Consider the following 19219-nt stretch of genomic DNA (forward strand, 5'->3'; position numbering starts at 1 on the left):
TCTCTAAAGCAGCCAGCATGACCGAAGATCCAACCCGCCCTGGACATTCCCTCTTCTCCCCTCTCCCATCTGGCAGGAGATTTGAAAGCCCGAAGCACGTCCCCACAGGCTCAAGGACAGCTTCTGTCATCTTCAATGGACCTTTTGTCAATAAGATTGGAGCCTTGACCTCACAACTCGCCTCACTACGATCGTTATCTGCCCGATCGTTATCTGCCCTGCACTCTTCAGGTAGCTTTGCATCGTTATTGTTTTGCCTCGCTCTACCTGTGGAATGATCTGACGTGCACCTCTATCCCCTCAGCCCACTCCACTCCAGGGAGAACAGACCCGGCCTCCGCCCATCCCTCCTTGTCCGTCACAGGCAGGGTCTCCCGTGCACCCTCTCCAGCACCGTCACCTCTTCCTGCACTGTGGTGACCAGATCCACTTGCAGTAGCCCGTGTTGATGAGAGTTGTAACCACGTCTCCCTGCTCCTGCTCTCAGCGCCTCATCTAATGAAGGCCAGTGTCCTGTCTTAACGACCTGATCGTGCATACCAAGGTCCCTCTGTCGCTCAGCCTCCACCATTCATTCCTTGTGGATCACTCATACCATCCAACTAGAGACACCATGGTCAAGAAAGATCACCAGAACTTCTACTTCCTCGGGAGGTTAAGGAAAATCATCCTGTAGACCCTCAAAAAATTTTAAACCATAGAAGGCATCCGATCCGGATACATCACGGCTTGGCACAGCAAATGCTCTGCCCGTGACCATAAGAAGTGGCAGAGAGTTGTGGGCACAGCTCCGCACATCACGTGAACAAACTTCGCCAACATGGTCTCTGTCTACACTTCTTGTTGTCCCAGAAAAGCAGCTGCATAATCAGAGACCCCTCCCACCCTGGACATTCTCCCTCCCTACCCCCCCCCCCCCATTGGGCAGGAGAGACAACAGCCTGAAAGCACGTCCCACCAGAGTGAAGGGCAGTTTCTACCCTGTTGTTGGACAATCAAGATGGACTCTTGATGTCCCAAGCTACCTCGTTGTGGTCCCTGCACCTCACTGTCTGCCTGCTGTGCACTTCACTCTGTAACACTTCCCTCTGCGTTCTGTTTGTCCATCCCAACGTACAGAGTAACAAACAAAAGCTTTCTATTGCATCCCAGTACACAAAATCATATTAACCCAATTCTCACCATTTTCCCTCTCAAAGTCACAATTTATCTGGAAGGCTACCGGATTTGGTCACCGAATTACAGGAAGGATATTAATAAGGTTGAAAGAGTGCAGAGAAGGTTTACAAGGATGTTGAGAAACTGAGTTAGAGAGAAAGGTTGAATAGGTTAGGACTTTATTCCCTGGAGCGTAGGAGAATGAGGGGGGGACTTGATAGAGGTCACAGGAAGAAAGTGTGAACTCCACACAGACTGTGCCGGAGGTCAGGACCAACCCGGAATCTCTGAAGCCAGGAGATCACGCACCACCGGGCTAACCTCAGTGTGTGGTGTCATCACCACTGGACTCGAGAGGTCCTCAACCACACTCCGTTTTACTCGTGCACCAGGAGAACAGCGTGGTTCCCCCCCGTCACCACACCGCTTTAACGCCCAAACAAAAAAAAAAACCATTTTGCACAGAATTGACTGGCAGTTACGGATACTGGCTTTGTGGTAAACTGTTTACGTCCTTACTTGCAAAAGATCAATCGGCACTCACAATCAGGCATTAAAAGTCAATGGAACTACAAGCTGACGACGAGGATACTTTGTGGAGTAATTGGCCCTCAGTTGGTGTCAGTGCATCCCTTATCCCGTCTCTGTAAGTGGCTCTGGTAACCTTCCTCACCTGGCAGTCCCTGCCGCGACAATATGTTAACCCCTACCTTACCACAACTTCCACAGTGGGACTAGGACACTTTGTAAAAAAAACTTTTCAAGGAGGGTGGGGTTCTGACCTAGAGGGACACTCACGCTCGGGTTCTCTGCAGCGACGGGACTCACCGATCCGCTGTTCTTCAATACCCCGGGGACGCCTTCGAGGTTCTGAGGGTGGGAGGGGACAAGCAGATTCCACGCCATCGCGGGGGGAAAGCGGAATATCGGGAACAGCAGATCAGCCGTCGGGGATCCGTACTTGGTGAACCACCCTCTCTTCACCGAGTCTCGAGTCGGAGTACTCGGGGGGGGGGGGAGAGGAAGGGAGCGACGTGGTAGACTTTAACACAACAAATCAGCGAGTGTTTCATTTGTCTCCACTCTCTACCCCTCGGGGAGGGGGCCTGTGGTATGTTGAATTGTCGGGTGCACAATTAGTTTTTAATCACACTGCAGATCATGGCCTCTCTTGGGGGGTCTTGCTATTGCTTGGGTGGGTGGCGCTGATGTTTTTTGCTGAAATAAGTGTGGGGGAGGGTCATTGCTCTGCTTTAGTGTGGGAGGGGGCAGTGGAGGGGGCTTTAGGGTTCTAATGTTTTAACTGTCACTCATTCTTTCGAGCACTCTTCTGCTCTAGTGGCTGCCTGTGAAGAAAAAGAATTTTAGGCTGTATTTTGTATACGTTCTCTGATATTGGACTGAGAGGTCAGAAAGGACGGGGCAGAGCTGGCTGAATAAGTTCAGGAGTGAGATGAACCTGGCAATTCTTTCCAGGTGACCACCTGCTGCTGGTTTTATATTCTGTTGAACGTTACCTGCAGTGAGAAACCTGTTCAGATGTTTATGTTATTAAATGAAGCTTTGCACCTCTGGCATTGCCAACCCATCCCTGGGTCAGTGACGAGCTTCGCGTGGCAAACCCGTGAATTCAATCATAGTGTCTCCGTGCTGGCGCGCGGCCAAGCGGTTACGGCTTCGGGCTGGCGATCTGAGGGTCGTTAGTTCGAGCCTCGGCCGAGGCGGCGTGCCTGTTTAACCTCACGCCGCTCCTGCACGTTTATAGCCCAGTATGGACAGGACAGTCAGAGGCCAGCCTCTGGGATCCTGCTGTGCACGGGATTGACGAGGAGGGAAATAACCCGTCGTAACCGGGGGTTTGGGAGGTGGCGATGGAGGGAATGGAAACAGGTCTCTCTCCCCCTCTGTGGGTCACCCTCTCCCTGTCTCACCCTCCACACCCCACGCTGCCTCTGTCGCCCCCTCACCACAACTTTTCCCTCCCAATTCTCCCGACTTCCTTTCCCCACTTGCACTCCGTCGTTCACCCACACTGAACTTTTTCGGTAGCTTTCACGCTCGTTTCTGGATTACTGTTGCACCCAGAAAACGCTGGGTGAGCGCAGCGGCTCAGGCAGCCTCTACAAGAGGGGGTAAACAGCTGACACCGAGTACCATTGAAGGGTCTCAGCTCAAAACATCAACTGTTTATTCATCCCCCTAGACGCTGCCCGACCAGCTGAGTTCCTCCGGCACTTTGTGTAGTTCTGAATCCCCCGCAGCTGCAGAATCTCTTGTCCATCACTGTTTCACCTTGTTCTACCTGCACGATCGGACCTGTATGAACAGTGTGCAAGACGAGCTTCTCACCGTACGTGTGACAACAATAAACCAGTTCCCTCCTTTCCCTCGGCTCTGCCTCCTCGTTCCTTCAGCCCTGGTCTACCCACAAATCCAGCTCGGCTCCACTCCCCATCTCCTCCCACACCGTTCCTCTGTACGTGCTCCCAGCGGAATGTGTGGGTTTCCTCCGGGTGCTCCAGTTTCCTCCCACAGTGGAAAGGTTAACTGGTCACTGTAAATTCTCCCGTGCTTAGGTCGCCGGGCAGCCTGAAGGGGCAGAAGGACCTATTCTGCACTGTATCTCTAAATTTTAAACAAAAAAACCTGCCCATCACAGTCCCAAATGAACCCAGTGACTGAACCTCAGGGGGAGGGAAGGATAGCCGAGGGATTTGATGAGATTCCGTCTCGATCTTCCGAGCAAACAGAGAGACAATGGTGCGAGGGGAGTGTAGGGTCACTCCTATTCACAAGGGGCAGTGGAGCGGAGAGAGTGCGGGGGTGGGGTGGGGAACTGGTGTCAGACGCAGTCATGTGGACAGACCGCTGATCACAGAGGTCGTGGGAATAGGAGCCTGAGCACAAGGCTACTCCCTCCACCACCGTCCGTCTCCCCCCCTCCTCACTCTCCCTGCCCCACGCCTTCCCTTTCTCCCCCACCGGAGCGCGGGGGAAACCGTGTGGAGCGGGTGTTTCCTATAGAGCTGGAGTCCAAGACCAGAGGGCACGGTCTCACAACTGAAGGGCGTCCCTTTAGCCGGACGGTAATCTGTAGAATTCATTGCCAGAGACGTCTGTGGAGACCACGTCACCGGGTCTTTTTAAAGTCGAGGTTGATAGGTTTTTGATTAGTAAGGGCGTCAAAGGTTACAGAGGGAATGGGGTTCAGAGGCGTAATAACTCAGCCATATTGGGATATCACGGCAGATTCGATGAGCCGAATGGCCTAATTTGGTTCTGATGGGCGTCCTTGTGAGATGGGGGTTAAGGGTTCTGGGGGGGGGTGGTCTGTCCTTCCCTCCCTCTTCCCAGCCTCTGGGGGGTGGGCAATGCTATCAGGCTCCTCCCAGCCTCTTGGCTGTAGGGGCAACTGTGGGGCTCCCTCCCTCTCTTCGTTCCTCCTTCAGGTCTCTAGTGACTGCCGTTGCTGGATTCCTTCTCCCCCCAGGGCTTTGGGAGTGGGGGGTGCGGGGGTGATGCTGTAGTCTCCCTCTCTCCTCTAGGGGGGTGTCTTTGCTGGAGTCCCAACTTCCACTCCCTCTCCCCCAACTCTTTCCCCTTCCTCCCGTTTCCTTTTCACTTCCCTCACCCTCTTCCCTGCTCCCAGCCCCACCCCCCTCCTGCCCCGTCCTCCCCCACACTTCGACTCAAGGGGGAGGAGTTGCAGTTCCTGGTGCACACTATCAAATAGCCTCCCTCCCCACCAGCCACACCTCCTCCAGGAAATGTGGTACTTTCACCAGGCCCCCTCCCTCACCACGGCCCCTCAAAGGAGGGAAGGAGGTGCAACGCTCAACGACAGTGGTGGGAGGTTTGGGAAGGGGACGAGGCATCTGAGGGCAGGCCGCTTGGCTGTAGCGCCCCCGGAGGCCCGGAGGAGGGACTCCAGCAAAGACACCCCCCTAGAGGAGAGAGGGAGACTACAGCGTCACTGCCGCACCCCCACTCCCAAAGCCCTGGGGGGGGGGGGGGGAAGGAATCCAGCAACGGCAGTCACTAGAGACCTGAAGGAGGAACGAAGAGAGGGAGGGAGCCCCACAGTGTTGCCCCTACAGCCAAGAGGCTGGGAGGAGGAAGGAGCCTGATAGCGTTGCCCACCCCCAGAGGCTGGGAGGAGGGAGGGAAGGACAGACCACCCCCCCCAGAACCCTTAACCCCCACCTCACAAGGACGCCCATCCCACACACCCGCGTACGCACCACTGGAAGACGCAGATGGGGTTCCCGTCCACCACCAGCTTGCCGTCCTCCACCTGCACATCGCCACGGTAACGGCCGTGAGTGGAGTCGTACTTGAACATGTAAGCCTGGAGGAAAGAGAAGAGAGGTGGAGGGTGAGGGGAGAGAAGAGGACAAATCACCCCTTGACCCCACTCCCATCCAGTATCCATGAAGGACCCGGCCCCAGATTCCACCAGCCGCTTGGAATGAGATGACACACAACGCCAGTGACCGTAAAATGGAACGCCATCATGGACAGTGATGGCGGTCACTGGGATTTGCAGGGAATTCCGATCCAAGGTGAGCGGTTCGAAGAAGGGTGGACAGTTTACTCCAGATACGCCCGAGGGGGATTCACCTTGGAAAAACAAACGGTGGGGAGGACATTCCCAGTAAACGACAGGGCCCTGGGGCACAAGGTAGGACAGAACGACCTAGGGGTGCCGGTACACGGTTTCCTGGACGAAGGGTCACAGGCGAAGGTGGTGTTTGGCACACTGGCCTTCGTCAGTCAGGACACTGGGTTCAGGGGTTGGAACGTCACTTTACAGCTGTACAAGACGTTGGTGAGACTGCACTGATAGTATTGTGTGTAGTTCCGTCACTAAGATGGAGAGGGTGCAGGAAAGATCCACAAGGATGCTGCCAGATCTCGAGGGACTAAGTTATTGAGCGGATGAGCAGGCTGGGTCTTAATTTTTCAGAATGCAGGAGACTGGGGGAGACACTAAAGGTGTATAAAATCAGGGGGGGGGGCAGAAGTAAGGCACAAAGTCTTTTCCCCAAAATTGGGGAAACAAAAACTAGAGGGCAGAGTTTTTCTTTAAACTCGAGGGGCAATGTTTTCACCCAGAGGATGGTCTGTGTGCGGAATGAGCTGCCGGGGGAAGTGGCTGAGACAGGTACATTAACAACATTCCGACAGGTACGCGGATAGGAAAGGCTTCGAGGGACAAGGGCCAAACGCGGTCAAGTGGGACTGGCTCAGATGGGGAACCTGACCAGAGTGGGCAATTGAACCGAAGGGCCTGTTCCTGACCCCCTTCGCCACCTTACCCATCAGACCCTGGGGCAGCCCAGAAACCGTCAACACCTCACCTGGCTGGGACAGCCAGAAGGTCCCAGTGAGTTTAACCCAGCACCAGGTCGAACGTCCCCACCAACACTCACCATGTAGTTGAGGTCAATAAACGGGTCGTTCACCGCCACCACTTTGATTCCCTTCTCCAGACAGGCACGGAGGACGAGGCGTCCGATACGTCCAAATCTACGGGGCGGGGAGAGGAGGTCAGAACCAGAAACACGAGGCCAAATATCCCCTTCACCCCACCAATCCCGATGGAGACCCCGTCCCGTTCGCTGCCGCCACGTTCCCCCTTCCACGTGACGATCCTTGATAAGAACCGTCTCTCACCCAGTCCCCGTGGAGATCCCTCTGGCTCCCATACGACGATCCCTCCCCACATACGCCGTTGAGGTCCTTTCCCATGGAGAGGAGATCCCACTGCAGATTCAGACTCCCTCCTCACCCACAGGGATCCCTGAGTAGGCAGGGTGAGGGAGGGACCCCCTCTGGGGGAGCTCCCTCTCGGGGTAGGTAGCCTCCTTACCCATTGATTCCGACCGACAGCTCTGCCATGTTGGATGGGCGATGAAACACGACAGCCAGAAAATCCTGGGGAGGGTAGGAGATAAAAACACTTTGAGAGACGAGGACAGCGAGGATCCTGAACGAGTCTGTGCTACGCAGAGGGGTGGGGCGGGCTTTCTCCCAAGGAAATCCGCACGACCCACTCCGGCCTCACCTACTGGCTCCCTCAGCCTCCCCACCTCCTAGATATTAATCCATTTCTACATTTGTCACTCTGCCCCCAGGGACAGAGAATTCCCCAGATTTCACCAGCCTGAGAGGGGAAATTTCCACACAATGCAGATTGAAAACGATTGACCCTGAATCTAAAGACTTGTCCAGTCGTACAGGACTCTCCCAATACTGAGAATATCTCAATATCAAACCCAGTTCCTCACACGCAAAGCACACAACCCCCCACCACCACCACTGAGCACATCTATATGGAGTGCTGTCTCAGGAAAGCAGCATCCATCATCAGGGACCCCCACCACCCAGGCCATGCTCTCTTCTCATTGCTGCCTTCAGGAAGAAGGTACAGGAGCCTCAGGACCCACACCACCAGCTTCAGGAACAGTTATTACCCCTCAACCATCAGGCTCATGAACCAATGGAGAAAACTTCACTCGCCCCATCACTGAACTGTTCCCACAAACTTTCAAGGACTCTTCATCTCGTGTCCTCGATATCGTGTGCAGTTTTTCATTTAATCTATTGTGTTCCTTGGATTTACTGTGTATGCCCGCAAGAAAATGAATCTCCGAGTTGTATATGGTGACGTATACACTTCGATAAGAAAGCTGCTTTGAACTCCGCCTACCCCCGAGGTCTTGTATGCTTGAACAAGGTCATCGTTCTTGTGCACTCCAACTACCTACAGTATCGCACAAAAGCCTTAGAAATACTAATGCCTAAATGTAAAGTGAAATTTTTGAGCTAGTTTAAGACTTTTGCAAAGTAAATGTAAAGGGTGCAGGGAACGGTGAGGGGGGAGCCCTGCGGAGGGGTATGGGTCAGGTGGCACAGGTGCAGACACACACCCAGCCCTGAGACAGCGCGCAAGCTCATTTGATCCTAAACAATTGGTCTATTGATCATTACAGAACGTCTCTCTGGCACTTCCTCCCCTCTCCCTTCCCCCTTCCCCCAACCATGATGCCCCTCTCCCTGTCCCCTTCCCACTCTCAGCCGACATCAGAGTCGGGTTGAACATCGCTCACCCGTGTTATGGATTTTTTTTGTACAGTGCAATGCCTAAAATTACTGCAGCGCTCTGCAAGTCCGAGGCACCTACACGTGCCTAAAACTGTTTCACAGTACTGTAACTGTCTCCTCTGTTGTCAGTCCAACCCCTCCCTGACGAAGACCAAGATGCCCTCCGCCTTCCCCACCATAGCTGGATGCGCCGAGCTCCCCTCCCGTATCTGGGGTCTTCCTGTAATGAGTAACAAGATTGCCTTCCCCCACCCCCCACCCCCTAATCACTATAATCCCACCATAATGAGGTTAACATCATTCACACCAGGGAGCAGGGGAGAGGCCGGCCAGAACGGCGGGTAGAGCCCCTGCCTTCGCACTATGTATAGCCCGGTTCAGTCCCGGGAACTGGTTTGCAAATTCCCCAGGGGGATCATTCCCTCACACATCCCGATGCGCGGGGTGGATGGTTAATTGTCCATCGCGAATTGCCCCCCCCACCCCGACACCCCAAAGGGTAGAATCTGAGTGGGAATGGAAAGGGATTGCTGTAAGCGGGTAGTTAATGGGAAGGAAAATGTAATGTTAGCATTCATCTCAAGAGGACTGGCTGAGTGATACTGTCTTCATCCCCCTAAATGCATAATGACATATGGACTGCCCTTGGAGCATCTCCCGTAGCGTTGGTGGCAGTTATCTCTGAAAGCACACGCTGGCACTTGTAAGGGTCCAGACGGGATTGATTAGAATCACCCTGGGCATGAAGGGGTTAATGTACTTGCTGGCGTTTAGAGGGCGAGAACCCCACGGGATACTGATAGGCCTCGGGAGAGTGGACGTGGAGAGGATGTTTCCAGCACCAGAGGGCATGGCTTCAGAATTCAAGGGCGTCCCTTTGCACGATGAGGAGAGATCCCTTTGGCCAGAGAGCGGGAATCTGCGGAATTCCCCGACGGCTGCGGAGGCCACGTCACTAAGACAAGAGGGGGATAGTCGGGGCACCAAAGGTCACCGGGGGAAGGCCACGATCAGACTCCACGGGCTCTACTCCTGGTCTCATGAAGAGAGATCCAGTGTCCGTGGGGCTGGAAGTGGTTACAATGTCGCCTCTCACTTTGGGGGAGAGCGGTAGACGCTGAGAATCAGAGGAACTGATACAGGATACACTGTGTCCCAGAGAGAGAGAGAGAGAGAGAGTGGCTGGGACAGAGGATTGGAGACACAGATGGGGTGGGGGAGAAGCAGTGCGTAGCCAGATGGAGCGACACAGTCAGACACAGGCACGCAAAAAAAAAATCTAATCTGGTTGAGTGAAATCGCAACAACAACGTTGCGCTCAATGTCAGGAAGACCAAGGACTCGATTGTGGACTTGAGGAACGGGAGGTCGAGGGAACACACACCAGACCTCATCGTGGGTGCGCAGTTTCACGTTCCAGGGTATCAACATCTCTATCCTGCGCCCGACATATTGATGCAATTTGCGACGGCAGTAGTTATATTTCATTAGGAGTTTGAGGAAACTTCACGGCACGCGATTTGCGCCGTGGAGATCTTTCTGGACGCATCGCCGGCGGCGCGGAGAGGGGGGGGGGGGCATTGCACGGGATCGGGTGGGGGGGAGCTGCGGAAGGATGCAAACCCGGCATCAAGGACACCTTCAAAAGGCAATGCCTCAAAAAACGCGGCATCCATCATTCCGGACCCCCAGTACCTGCGACGTGCCCTCTACCATCAAGGGGAGCTACAGGAACAACGTGCTGCCGCTAAGCAAACAAATTTCACCTCTTATGATATTAACCCTGATTCTGAAGACAGACGGGCTGATAACCCGGCTGATCTCTCTCTCTCTCTGTGTGCGGTGACCTAGTTCAGCCGCCGCAATCCAATCGCTACCGCCTGGTTTCCCCGGGGGAGGGAGGAAGGGAGCGGATTCAGATCAAGCCGGCGGCAGCAGCTGGTGCTGCGGGAGCATCTCCACCCCCACCCTTCCGAATCATCGACGGGGGCAGAGGCTCTGCGGGGCAAAAAAAATAAAACAGCGACACAGGTGCCTCTCAGCAGCCAGCTGTTATGGAAAAAGCAACAGCAGGACCAACCGCGCCCACTCGTCACCCCGATTACAGCCGCCCTCCGCGACTCTACAGATCTCCCCAACAACACCCCCTCCCACTCCTACACCCCTTCCCCCCCGTAACCCCTTCCTGCCGCAGCTCCTGGAATCACATCCCTTGACCCACGTCTCCCCCCTCAAACCCCTGCCCCGAGTCAGTGCGCTGATGCTCGGCCTTTCCACGGAGGTGGTACGCACACACACAGTAACGCAGTGTAACCCCCTCCCCCACCCCCGCGGGCATTTCTCACAGCGCTGCATGCATGAACCCAGTGCCCCCCATCCCCTCTTCTTCCCCAGGACCCCCCATGCATGAACCCAGTGCCCCCCATCCCCTCTTCTTCCCCGGGACCCCCCATGCATGAACCCAGTGCCCCCCATCCCCTCTTCTTCCCCGGGACCCCCCATGCATGAACCCAGTGCCCCCCATCCCCTCTTCTTCCCCGGGACCCCCCATGCATGAACCCAGTGCCCCCCATCCCCTCTTCTTCCCCGGGACCCCCCATGCGTGGACCCTCCGATGCACTCAGCCGGCAATGCAAACTTCGCTCAATGGGATGCATTGCCCCCCTCCCCAGTGCAGAAGCGGTCCCGGGTGCACCCCTCCGCCCCCCGATACACGCACCTGCCAGATGCCGCAGTCCCGCTAAACCCCCGCTGCCGCAGCCGGACCGCTCTTTTTATAGCCCGTGACGTCACGTTGCCCGGCGACAGTGCGTCGGAGGATTCCAGAAACTTTGGCGGGAAGGTGGCTGCTGCGCCTGCGTGGGGGCCCCGGGAGCTCGCTGGGAGATGTAGTTTCACAGCTTCCTCCCCACTACTGCAGCCCGGGGTAAATTTGTGCCGCAGGACTCGTGTGTGTGGCTATGATCGTAAATTCACTGCCACAAAACAACACTTCACGACAAATGTCGGTGATAATGTGAATGTGACAGTGCGTGCCTATGTGTGTAAGCATATACTGTCTAGATCGATACATTATTGATCCGAAAGGAAATTACAGTGTCACAGTAGCATTACAAGTGTACAAATTTATAAATATTAGAACGGAATTGAGAAAGAATTAAAAAATAAGCTATTTCAAACAGTCTAACAGGAGGGGGGTCATCACTTCCCCGGCTCATTACAGAGCCTAATGACCGAGGGTAAGAATGACCTTGTATAGTGCTCCTTGGAGCAGCGCAGTTGTCTCAGTCTATTACTAAAAGCGCTCCTCTGTTCAGCCAAGGTGGCACGCAGACTGTAGCGAACATTGCCCAGAATTGCCAGCATTTTCCACAGGATCCTTTGTTCTACCACAGTCTCCAATGTGTCTGGTTTGACTCCCATAAGAAAGCCAGCCTTTCTAATCAGTTTACTGAGCCTGTTGGCACCGCCCGTGTTGATGCCATTGCCCCAGCACACCGCCCCATAGAAGATCATACCGGTGACAACAGACTGGTAGAGTATGTGGAGATGATGCCCACACACTCCAAAGGACCTCAGTCTCCTCAGGAAGTGGAGGTGACTCTGGCCCTTCCTGTACACAGCCTCTGTGTTGATGCTCCACTCAGTCTGTCACCCAGGTGCATCCTCGGGTACCACATCCACGTCCTCACCACCAATAGTAACAGGGAGCAGTGCGGGCTTAGTCTTCCTAAAGTCCATCACCATCTCCTCTGTCTTACTGATGTTGAGCTGCAGATGATTCAGCTTGCACCGTTTGACAAAGTCCTCCACCAGGGCCCTGTATTCATCCTCCCTTTACACACCCAACTATTGCTGAGAGTCATCAGAGGACTTCTGTGGATGACGTGACGCGGTTTTGCACCTAGAGTCTGAGGTATACGGGGTAACAGCCGATACGGTCCCCCGTGGGGCCCCAGTGCTGCTTATAGCCACGTCTGACACAGCTCTGAAGCTGCACCGACTGTGGTCTGCCAGTCAGGGGGTCCATTATCCAGGACACGATGGAAGTGCCAACCTGCACTGAACGGAGCTATCCTCCCAGCAATGAGGGCTGCATCGTATTGAAGGCACCCAAGACATCAAAAACCATGACCCTCACTGTGTACATGTGTGTGTAGGGATGACTGTGTGCATCAAATTCGCATGCGCGTGTGAGTGTGTCAGAGAGAGTGTGAGGGTGGTTGAGTCTGTGAGTGTGGGTGTGTGTGCATGAGCGTCTGTGCGGGTGGGTGAGGGTGTGTGTGTGTGTGCGCCTGCACCTGTGTGTCTGTGTAGAATCACGCTTGTTATCACTAATGCAGCACAATAGATTGCAACGTCAATAAATAGAGCAAAATGTGTGTGAGAGAGGGACAGAACTGACCCCTGTGGAGGGGAGGGAGAGAGAGAGAGGGGAGAGGAGAGAGGGAGGGGGTGGAAGAGAGGGGGGTTGGGAGAGAGAGAGTGGGGAGTGGGGGGAGAGAGGGTTAGGGTTAGGATGGGGAGAGATAAAGAGCAGAGGAAGAGACCCATCCCCTGGTTAGTCTAAGACTGAGTGTGTGAGAGTGTGTCTGTGTGTCACTGTGTGTGAGTGTGTCTGTGTGTGTGTGTGTCACTGTGTGTGAGTGTGTGTCTGTGTGTCACTGTGTGTGTGTGTGTCTGTGTGTCACTGTGTGTGTGAGTGTGTGTGAGTGAGTGTCTGTGTGTCACTGTGTGTGTGTGTGTGTGTGTGTCTGTGTGTGTGTGTGTCTGTGTGTCACGGTGTGTATCTGTGTGTGTGTCTGTGTGTGTGTGTCACGGTGTCTGTGTGTGAGTGTGTGTATCAGTGTGTGTGTGTGAGTGTGTGTCTGTGTGTCACTGTGTGTGTGTGTCTGTGTGTCACGGTGTGTGTGAGTGTGTGTGTGTGTGAGTGTGTGTCTGTGTGTCACTGTGTGTGTGTGTGTCTGTGTGTCTGTGTGTCACTGTGTGTGTGAGTGTGTGTGTGTGTGTCTGTGTGTGAGTGAGTGTCTGTGTGTCACTGTGTGTGTGTGTCTGTGTGTCACTGTGTGTGTGTGTGTGTGTGTCTGTGTGTCACGGTGTGTGTGAGTGTGTGTGTGTGTGAGTGTGTGTCTGTGTGTCACTGTGTGTGTGTGTCTGTGTGTCACTGTGTGTGTGAGTGTGTGTCTGTGTGTGTGAGTGTGTGTGTGTGTCTGTGTGTGTGTCTGTGTGTCACTGTGTGTGTGTGTCTGTGTGTGTGTCTGTGTGTGTGCGTGTGTGTATGTCTGTGTGTCACGGTGTGTGTGTGTGAGTGTGTGTGTGAGTGTGTGTGTGTGAGTGTGTGTCTGTGTGTCATGGTGTGTGTGTGTCTGTGTGTGAGTGTGTGTCTGTGTGTGTGTCTGTGTGTGAGTGTGTGTGTGAGTGTGTGTGTGTGAGTGTGTGTGTGTCTGTGTGTGTGTGTGTCTGTGTGTGAGTGTGTGTGTGAGTGTGTGTGTGAGTGTGTGTGTGTGAGTGTGTGAGTGTGTGTGTGTGAGTGTGTGTGTGAGTGTGTGTGAGTGTGTGTGTGAGTGTGTGTGTGTGTGTGTGTGTGTGTGCATGTGCGTGAGTGTGTGTGTGAGTGTGTGAGTGTGTGTGTGAGTGTGTGTGTGTGTGTGCGTGAGTGTGTGTGTCTGTGTGTGTGAGTGTGTGTATCAGTGTCTGTGATGACTCATACAGACTCAGCGTGTTGTCAGTGAGTCCCAGCCAGCTCCTCTTCTATTTTTGCCAGTCATTCCTCAGTGAAGCAGCTTTGCGATCACTTTGTCCTTGTCAAGATCCTCATGTCACAAGGGGACGTGAGACTGGACCCAAGTGCAGGACGCAGGCACTGAAGTACTAGGGGCAGGACGGGACAAGGATAGGACAAGCTGTGGAGACTGTGACATTCAGAGATGATCTTGGGGTCCAAGGTGGTCTCGAGGCTTGGCTTGAGGATGGGTTCTTGAGGCTGAGGTCTTGAGGCTAGGAATGCTGGGAGAATAGCCCCCTGGGCAGGCTGCAGAACTCCTGGGCAGGACCCAGACCTCCCAGGCAGGACACAGGGCTCCTGGGCAAGTCGCGGGGCACAACCCGTCAGAGGCTAGGGATAGGAAGGGGCAGAGCCCTCCGCCGGACAACGGCAATCTGGCCTGGCTTATCCGACGGAGGCAGGGGGTAGGAAGGGAGCTCGGTCCGGGGTGACTTCCAGACTCACTGCGGCCGGAAGACTCAGGCGGGCTATGCAGTCACTCACTCACTCACTCACTCACTCACAGTACTCACTCACTCACTCACAGAACTCATCATTAACGGCGTTACTCCAAGACAGGACGACCCCCCAACTATATTCAATCCCAGAGCCCCTTATATTCACAGCCAACCGATCGGCATCAGCTGCGTCTCCTTGAGCCCAACGAGCTAAGATGATCCTCAGGTGTGAATACCTGAGTTCAAGGCGAAACGAGGGGCGGTCGAAGGACCTGGAGTCCGGAGTCCGCGGACCAGATCAAGAACTGGAATGCGGACTTCGGAACCGACCATAACACCTCAATAATCCACTTCTCCAAACTGTCCCATCGACCACAGTATCAACACCCACCAACACCAACCCCAAGTCAGACACAGGGGAGACGAGAAGGAGGTGGGAGGGAGGGAGGCAGGAGAGGAGGGTGAGGTGGGAGAGTGTGGGCAAGGGGAGAGAGTGCGGGGGAGCAAGGAGGGAGAGAGTGGGGGGAGGAAGGGGAGAGCAGGAGGAGGATGGTGGAGAGTGGTGCTGTAGGAGAGGGTGGCGGTGGGGGGAGCAGGTGGGGAGAGTGGGGAAGGCAAGTGGGGTGCACGGGGAGTGGAGGGGGAGAGGATAGTGGAGACGAGAAGGAGGGAGGATAGGGGAGACAGAGGGGGAGAGCAAGAGGGGGTGGAGACAAGAGAGAGGGGGAGATGAGAGGAGAGGAGAGAGAGGGGATGAGAGACAGAGGGGGAGAAGAGCACGAGGGGAGGGGGAGGAGAACAAGGGGGAGAAGAGCGAAAGGGGGAAGGGAGGAGAATGAGGGGGAGGAGAGCAAGAGGGGATAGGGGAGGAGAGGGGGCAATGTTCTTTTGAGTAGAGAATGAATTATTACTTTACCTTTCTTGAAATTAATCTCTTTCACTTTCACAAATTTAAAAAAAATCATAAGGCAAACACAATAACTTACTCAATTCTGGGTTGAACTTGAGGAAAGCACACACGGATTTAATCTTCAACTGAAATGAGATGATTTCTGTCTTTGCTCTTGATGCTTGTGAAACAAGAAAAATCTTGCTCACACACGTAAGAAGTTGAAAACCGCAGGAAAACGTTCGTTGCCTTCCTGAGAATGGCAGGATACTCATCTTTCACAGAAATCCAGAACTTGTCCAGGAGCCGGTCAATAAATCTCATCTTGGGTGCACAATCAGATTCCAGCTCATAAAGTTCTTCCTCTTCCCTCAAAGTCAGGTTTTGTGGCTGAGCAGAAGATTCGGAGACAGGGTCCTTTACCCGGCCATACACTTGTGTCAAAAGTGAGGAAAAATACTGTTTAATTTTGTTCTGCAGTTCTTCCAGGTGGTTTTCAATAAGACACAAGATTTTCTGATCCTTCCTCACTCTCCAGCCCAAGCAGCAGTAGGAGCACTTCGAGATTTCCTTTTGCAATGCAATTTTTCCAAAGATTTAGTTCCCTTTCAAATCCAAGGATCTTGTCATTTGAAGTCAAAACATTTTCTCCAGCACCTTGTGGAGACTTGTTCAACTCGTTCACATGATGAAAAATGTCTGTTTAGTAGGCTAGTTTCTGCAGCCGTTCTTCATCTTCAAAGCACTTCACAAAATCTGGCCTACTGTTTTCTTGAAAATCCTCCTGCAATTCAGCTTTCAGTTCAAACACCCTGTTGAGGAATCTTCCTCTGCTAAGTCACTGGATTTCTGCATGTTACAGGAGATTGCTGTGCTCTCTGTCCATGTTTTCACACAGCTTTTAAAACATTCTCAAGTGTACTGGTCTTAAAGCCGCTAAATAACTTGTTTCTCCCACCTTTTCACTGACTGACTTTATTTTCAATCTGCTTGTTTTGAGATTCCAATAATCGTTTAAAATAATCAGCACATTTACGTGTCATATGGCTGTGATTTCTAGTTAAGTGTCTTTTCGATTTTGCTGGAGCCATTGTTACATTTGTAGGTCGTTTGACGAGGCATAATGGAATAGGCTAAACTGGCTCACCAGTCCATGTAAAACCCATCGATATGCAGCTTTCATGACAGTTTGTCCATTCCCAGAAGTCAGCCAGAAGCACATAAGAGGGAGTTGTGGGGTGGGGGGGGGGGGGGTAATTCGAGAGGGAGGGGCTGACGTCACAGCCCAAATTGGGCAAGCCTATTCAATGCTCGGAAAACACACCACGCCACTCATCAGCCTACCGTCCTCCCCTCTGTGCAATACAGTGTTTACCAATTATCAACCACCTCCACTATCTCGCGTCCAAACCTGAGAATAAACTCAAGCAAATAAACACAGTCGTACTGCCCACTGCAAAACTGGCTGAGAGATCTGTAACGGGGCTGCCGCGAGCGCTAGCATCCCGCATTGTGCGAAGTTCAAAAAACTGTGTTTTTTTAAAAAATTGCGATCTCTTGCGGAACCCCGTTTGAGAAACCCAGATCTAGCTGGTGTAAATTAACACACTCCTGGGGTCAGACACAGAGTGAATCTCCCTCCACACCGTCCCATCACACACTCCCGGGGTCAGACACAGAGTGAAGCTCCCTCCACACCGTCCCATCACACACTCCCGGGGTCAGACACAGAGTGAAGCTCCCTCCACACTGTCCCATCACACACTCCCGGGGTCAGACACAGAGTGAAGATCCCTCCACACCATCCCATCACACACTCCCAGGGTCAGACACAGAGTGAATCTCCCTCCACACAGTCCCATCACACACTCCCGGGGTCAGACACAGAGTGAAGCTCCCTCCACACTGTCCCATCACACACTCCCGGGGTCAGACATAGAGTGAAGCTCCCTCCACACAGTCCCATCACACACTCCCGGGGTCAGACACAGAGTGAAGCTCCCTCCACACCGTCCCATCACACACTCCCGGGGTCAGACACAGAGTGAAGCTCCCTCCACACCGTCCCATCACACACTCCCGGGGTCAGACACAGAGTGAAGCTCCCTCCACACTGTCCCATCACACACTCCCGGGGTCAGACACAGAGTGAATCTCCCTCCACACCGTCCCATCACACACTCCCAGGGTCAGACACAGAGTGAAGCTCCCTCCACACTGTCCCATCACACACTCCCGGGGTCAGACATAGAGTGAAGCTCCCTCCACACAGTCCCATCACACACTCCCGGGGTCAGACACAGAGTGAAGCTCCCTCCACACCGTCCCATCACACACTCCCGGGGTCAGACACAGAGTGAAGCTCCCTCCACACCGTCCCATCACACACTCCCGGGGTCAGACACAGAGTGAATCTCCCTCCACACCGTCCCATCACACACTCCCGGGGTCAGACACAGAGTGAAGCTCCCTCCACACCGTCCTATCACTTGTGTCTATGCAACATGCAGAGAAGTGATAAGCGGCTGCTGTAACTGTGGTTCCCACCCATGAACGTGTGCCGGCCTCTGCCAGTACAGATCTGTTTAGAACTGCCCCACCCTCTGGAGCTAGCGGGACTTCTTGTCCGTCCGAGGCACAGCAAGTTGTGGGCAAGATTGAGCACCTTGGTCAGACCTTGCTTTGGAATTAGAGGGCAGTTCCCTACCTGTGGCCAAGATGGCGTTGTGGGGTCCTGCTCAGTTCCTCATGCTGTTCGTTCCACTTTTGATGGGAGCAGGTAAGATACTGTGGCCTAGGAGTGTGTGATGGGACGCTGTGGAGGGAGCTTCACTGTGTGTCTGACCCCGGGAGTGTGTGATGGGACGGTGTGGAGGGAGCTTCACTCTGTGTCTGACCCCGGGAGTGTGTGATGGGACGGTGTGGAGGGAGCTTCACTCTGTGTCTGACCCCGGGAGTGTGTGCTGGGACGGTGTGGAGGGAGCTTCACTCTGTGTCTGACCCCGGGAGTGTGTGATGGGACGGTGTGGAGGGAGCTTCACTCTGTGTCTGACCCCGGGAGTGTGTGATGGGACGGTGTGGAGGGAGTTTCACTCTGTGTCTGACCCCGGGAGTGTGTGATGGGACGGTGTGGAGGGAGCTTCACTCTGTGTCTGACCCCGGGAGTGTGTGATGGGACGGTGTGGCGGGAGTTTCACTCTGTGCCTGACCCCGGGAGTGTGTGATGGGGTCGTGTGGAGGGAGCTTCACTCTGTGTCTGACCCCGGGAGTGTGTGATGGGACGGTGTGGAGGGAGCTTCACTCTATGTCTGACCCCTGGAGTGTGTGATGGGACGGTGTGGAGGGAGCTTCACTCTGTGTCTGACCCCGGGAGTGTGTGATGGGACGGTGTGGAGGGAGCTTCACTCTGTGTCTGACCCCGGGAGTGTGTGATGGGACGGTGTGGAGGGAGCTTCACTCTGTGTCTGACCCCAGGCTAAAGGTCCCGAGTATATACTATACTACTCTACAGTGATCTGACTCTATTGCTTTGAAGATTGGGTTGATTTACTAAAACATTTTGTCATGAATATTATATCCAGCCCTTTATCTCTTTCACCCATCAACTTCCCAGATCTTTACTTCACCCCTCCCCCTCTCGCAGTTTCGACTATCACCTACCACCAACTACTTCTTCCTCTCCTCCCCATCTTCTTACATCGACTTCTCCCTTCCTTTCCAGTCTTGGCCCAATTTTTCAACTGCTTACTCTTTTCCAACGATGCTGCCTGGCCTGCTGAGTTTCTCCACCATTTTGTCTGTGTTGTTTGGATTTCCAGCACCTGCAGATTTTCTTGTGTTTGT

The 19219-nt window shown here is 53.9% G+C and overlaps 2 protein-coding genes across 3 annotated transcripts in view; one reads left to right on the forward strand and one right to left on the reverse strand.

Annotated features, from left to right (window-relative positions):
* The window catches only part of LOC140732998 (glyceraldehyde-3-phosphate dehydrogenase 2), a 30129-nt gene extending 19036 nt beyond the window's left edge, over positions 1-11093 (reverse strand). Inside the window, exons 1-4 of one of the 2 annotated variants that reach the window (XM_073055751.1) lie at positions 10985-11093; positions 7031-7095; positions 6591-6687; positions 5400-5506 (exon numbers count right to left, since the gene is read on the reverse strand). In XM_073055751.1, coding sequence (XP_072911852.1) covers positions 5400-5506; positions 6591-6687; positions 7031-7059 — 233 coding nt within the window. In that variant the 5' untranslated portion in view covers positions 7060-7095; positions 10985-11093. Of the gene's footprint in view, positions 1-5399; positions 5507-6590; positions 6688-7030; positions 7096-9960; positions 10047-10984 lie in introns of those variants that run through there. The other variant, XM_073055744.1, reaches the window with a different exon arrangement.
* A 6832-nt stretch (positions 11094-17925) lies between these two features.
* Positions 17926-19219, forward strand: part of LOC140727516 (uncharacterized) — a 57033-nt gene continuing 55739 nt past the window's right edge. The window contains exon 1 of the mRNA XM_073044959.1: positions 17926-18155. Within this exon, the coding sequence (XP_072901060.1) occupies positions 17926-18155 (230 nt within the window). The remainder of the gene's footprint in view (positions 18156-19219) is intronic.

Source organism: Hemitrygon akajei, chromosome 1, assembly GCF_048418815.1.
Source record: "Hemitrygon akajei chromosome 1, sHemAka1.3, whole genome shotgun sequence".
Taxonomy (NCBI): domain Eukaryota; kingdom Metazoa; phylum Chordata; class Chondrichthyes; order Myliobatiformes; family Dasyatidae; genus Hemitrygon; species Hemitrygon akajei.